Source organism: Amphimedon queenslandica, unplaced genomic scaffold, assembly GCF_000090795.2.
Source record: "Amphimedon queenslandica unplaced genomic scaffold, v1.1 AMPQUscaffold_13089, whole genome shotgun sequence".
In the NCBI taxonomy this organism is placed as follows: Eukaryota; Metazoa; Porifera; class Demospongiae; order Haplosclerida; family Niphatidae; genus Amphimedon; species Amphimedon queenslandica.
This window is the reverse complement of record NW_003546675.1, coordinates 1-3,795: the sequence shown is the minus strand read 5'-3', so window position 1 is coordinate 3,795 and position 3,795 is coordinate 1. Positions and strand designations below refer to the sequence as shown.

The 3,795-nt window shown below is 29.5% G+C and overlaps 2 protein-coding genes across 2 annotated transcripts; one reads left to right on the top strand and one right to left on the bottom strand.

Moving 5' to 3' along the window:
- The first annotated feature begins 6 nt into the window (after nucleotides 1-6).
- Nucleotides 7-1,677, top strand: LOC109585300 (uncharacterized). Its single transcript, XM_020001310.1, has 6 exons — nucleotides 7-94; nucleotides 220-281; nucleotides 555-747; nucleotides 889-969; nucleotides 1,314-1,440; nucleotides 1,495-1,677. Exons 3-5 carry the CDS (start codon nucleotides 630-632, stop codon nucleotides 1,424-1,426), a joined length of 312 nt encoding a protein of 103 aa, XP_019856869.1. The 5' UTR covers nucleotides 7-94; nucleotides 220-281; nucleotides 555-629; the 3' UTR covers nucleotides 1,427-1,440; nucleotides 1,495-1,677.
- Nucleotides 1,678-1,891: 214 nt separating this feature from the next.
- LOC109585299 (uncharacterized) lies at nucleotides 1,892-3,519 on the bottom strand (the record flags this gene model as incomplete). Its single annotated transcript, XM_020001307.1, has 4 exons — nucleotides 1,892-2,115; nucleotides 2,176-2,229; nucleotides 3,261-3,401; nucleotides 3,472-3,519. Coding segments are annotated over 4 exons (467 nt in total), but the record flags the coding sequence as incomplete, so codon positions are not given.
- Between the last annotated feature and the right edge of the window lie 276 nt (nucleotides 3,520-3,795).

Genomic DNA, 3,795 nt, shown 5'->3' with positions numbered 1-3,795 from the left:
GGAGGAGCTATTGGCAGTATTGATGTATTGGTTAATAGTGTTGATTATTATGGGAGTGCAGTGGGTAACTTATCAACTCAATATCAATTTAACAGTGAGTGATTTTACACCTTAAATTATGCATCATTAATCTATTCCTATTGATAATGTTGTAATAAGCTACAGTTGTGTACTAACTTGGCAGTGTTCTATTTTTAACAATCATGATTCTATTTTTAGAATATGACTTTGAAGTTGAGGCTATTATTAGTAACAGTTTGTCACTGGTCATAATAATTAAGGTAATAGCGTTATATCGATATTAATAATTTTTTTACATGGCAATTAAAGTATTAATAAAATTACAGTATTATCTTCTGCTATATAGAAGCTTGAGCTGATTCCATCTTAAAATTTTCAAGTTACAACCATTTTAAAAAATATCCAAGGCTATAGCCTATGCTTTTTTAAAAAGTGGCTCCAAAATCAGCACAAATTTTTATTAGTTTTCTGGTACAATTTAAAGTCCTTAAGTTGTATAGCATTAAAAACTTTCCAATTGTTATATTTTATAGGATAAATACATCAATCAACAGCCTGCTCCAATATCCTGTGAATTGACTGTAACTAATTTAACTCAATCATCATCAATGGATTGTCTTTCTAAAAGATTGTTTATATTCACTAATGTCACTGAAGGAGATGTGTATAATTATACTGTTACTATTACTAATGTTGTTGGGTCTACTGTTAAGAATGGCTCCATAGGTATAGTGGGTGTACCGGTATTGAGTCAACTTATTTTATGATAATTTATTAAAAAATAGTATCATTTTGTTATGCTAAATATGTACATGTAGTCTACACTTATAATGAAAATAGTTTAATGTATAATTTTTTAACTTGCAGTACTAGAACAAACGTGTCCACCAAGTGCTCAAAGTTGCTGTTCAGCTTTTCCGATTTCTCACCAGTCTTGTTCTGTATCAAGTCAGTATTATATAGTCTAGTACTGGAATTATATTTTGTGCTTCTGAATTTGCAGACTTAAATTTAGTATTATTGTAATATAATGTGAAGCCTCCTGAATACATAAATATTAGGATTTATCTATTTTTGAATTCTCACTCAAAATAGAATGTAAAATTATGTTGCTTTTGCTATTAAATACTTTATGTCGTTATTCACTTATTGCTTCTTGTTATTCTTGTTTTTCATATCAATGTTATTATTATTATTATTATTATTATTATTATTATTACAGTCAAAAAGAAAAAACCAAAAATTATTATTATTATTATTATTATTATTATTATTATCATTATTATTATTAGATACAGAATCAAGCACACCATCTTCCACTATGGAATCCTGTGGATCGAATTGTGTCCTTCCTTGGATAGTTGGTGTGATAGTTGGGACAGCAGTGGTTTCACTTTTGATTTAGCTTTTACTTCAAAGGTAAAAATAATAATGAAATCTGTTTTATTTTCATTATAAGCACTGATCATGTAGACTTACAACATTGTGCACTACAAGAAGCATAATGTCTCCCTGAGTAGAAAATATTAGTGTTGTAATAGCTCTTCATTAGTATCAATTCTATTAATAACTTAGACATTTCATTAGCTACATATGCAGAGTGTGTATCAATTTAGTTTTCCTTTTTGATAGTCAATTTAATCAAACAACAAAACTTACTGTCTATTTCAATATAATCACACAAAAATTAATAGCTACTTATACATTGTATACATTTAAACATGAAGATAAGTGTATGCATGTTGCTCAATGTATAGCAAGTGACAGTTGCTGTATCATTCATTGTACATACACTGTTCCTTGAGGCAACTAAATACATTACTGGTACAAAAGATGTAGTGAACAAACACACACATGAATAGCAACACTATCAGTTATAGATGTGTCCGTATGCATTGTTAAATTTAGTATCAATGACTTGTTCTTGTTGTTCATTGTTGAAAGTTGGTAAATCATATATTGGACCAATGTCTACTGGTGATCTTTCTCTTAGTGTATTCCCTTTATTCTTCATTATACAGTATACAATGATACTAGTAATTATTGATGTAATGAGTCCAGTTAATAGACCAGTGATAGGTACTGCAATAGCAACTGAATGTGTGTGTATAATAGATACATTAGATATGTACATACATTAATGTATTAACTAACCAGAACTGATGATGGATCCTGTACATGTTGATTGTGATGTGGCAGAAGCACAGCCTAATAAATGTAATAATAACTGAAAAGTGTAAATTGACTACTTAGTTGAAATTTAGCCACATGCTTAACTCTGTCACTAATTTGTAAACATGATTTAGCAGTTTACTATATAATCAGATAATGTTAAAAAATTAAACCATTTTGGGATTGAAAGGACATGGGCTATAGCATGGGTATTTTTTAGAAATTGGTGCCTTCTTAAAAATGGTTGTAACTTGAAAAATTAAAGTCGGAATCAGCTCAAACTCTCCACACAGCATAAGGACATCAATATGTATCAGAAAATGTAATAAAAATGTGGTGTGATTTTGAAGCCATTTTTCAGAAAAAACCATGGGCTATATTGGGTATTTTTCAAGTTTTGGCCTACTTTTAAAAATGATCATAACTTTCAAAATTGATGTCAGAATCAGCTCAAACTTTCTACATAGCATAAGGACATCAATATGTATCAGAAAATGTAACAAAATTTTTGGGTGATTTTGGAGCCATTTTTCTTAAAAAACCATGGGCTATATAGCCTTGGGTTTTTTTAGATTTTGGGCCATTTTATAAAATGGCTGTAACTTGAAGAATTGATATCGGGATCAGCTCAAACTTTCTACACAGCATAAGGACATCAATATGTATCAGAAAATGTAATAAAAATTAGGGGTGATTTTGGAGCCATTTTTCTGAAAAAACCATGAGCTATAGCCTTGGGTATTTTTCAGATTTTGGCCTATTTTTTAACTGGCTGTAACTTGAAAAATTGATATTGGAATCAGCTCAAACTTTTGAAAAAAGCCACTTTTTGAAAAACCTTGGGTTATAGCCCAGTTTCTACACAGCATAAGAACATCAAGCATCAGAAAAAATATAGATAATTTTTGGAGCCATTTATGAACAAATCCTAGGCAATAGCAACTTATTGATTAAAAATTTTGGATGATTTTCAGGTGCTTACAAATTGCAATAAAATGTCAGTTAGTAAGAAAGCATTGCACTGAACAGATTTCAGTATTATAATATAAAATGTATTTAGCACAAACTTGATATTGTTGATGGTTCTATGCTGCTTGAAATTTCTGATACTAATGTATTATCAATGATCGTCAGAGATATTGACATTGAAATGGATCTGTCATTGCTGCTACTCGTGATAGCATCAGATAAACTTTCAGTAACTGAAACTATAACAAATATGGAATGGAAAGCATTAGATCTAATCTAGTAGACATTTGTATAATTATATATACTGACCAGTTAAAGTGGTTGTTGTTGAAATGGACTGTTGATCAGTTATGTTGACTAAAGGTTGAACACAATACACTAAATATACTCATCAGTTTATAATAAACAAACCTGTAATGTTCATCAGTGGTCCCTCTCCAATAGCATTAGCTGGTTTTATGTATACAGTATATTCATTATTGGGATATAGTCCATTAATAGTTACATTAGTATCAGTTGTATTAATAGTAATATTGTGTACACTAACAATGTAATGTACTGGAGGATAATGTAATGTAACATCCTATTAATAATAATAATGATTTATAGTTAATAATATCTTAACATACTTTA

Bases quoted from the DNA above. Each gene is read 5' to 3' on its own strand.
- LOC109585300 (XM_020001310.1), top strand. From the start codon at position 630: ATGGATTGTCTTTCTAAAAGATTGTTTATATTCACTAATGTCACTGAA. The intron at 748-888 runs GTATAGTGGGTG...TTTAACTTGCAG, and splicing joins TGTTAAGAATGGCTCCATAG to TACTAGAACAAACGTGTCCA. The intron at 970-1,313 runs GTCAGTATTATA...TATTATTATTAG, and splicing joins CCAGTCTTGTTCTGTATCAA to ATACAGAATCAAGCACACCA.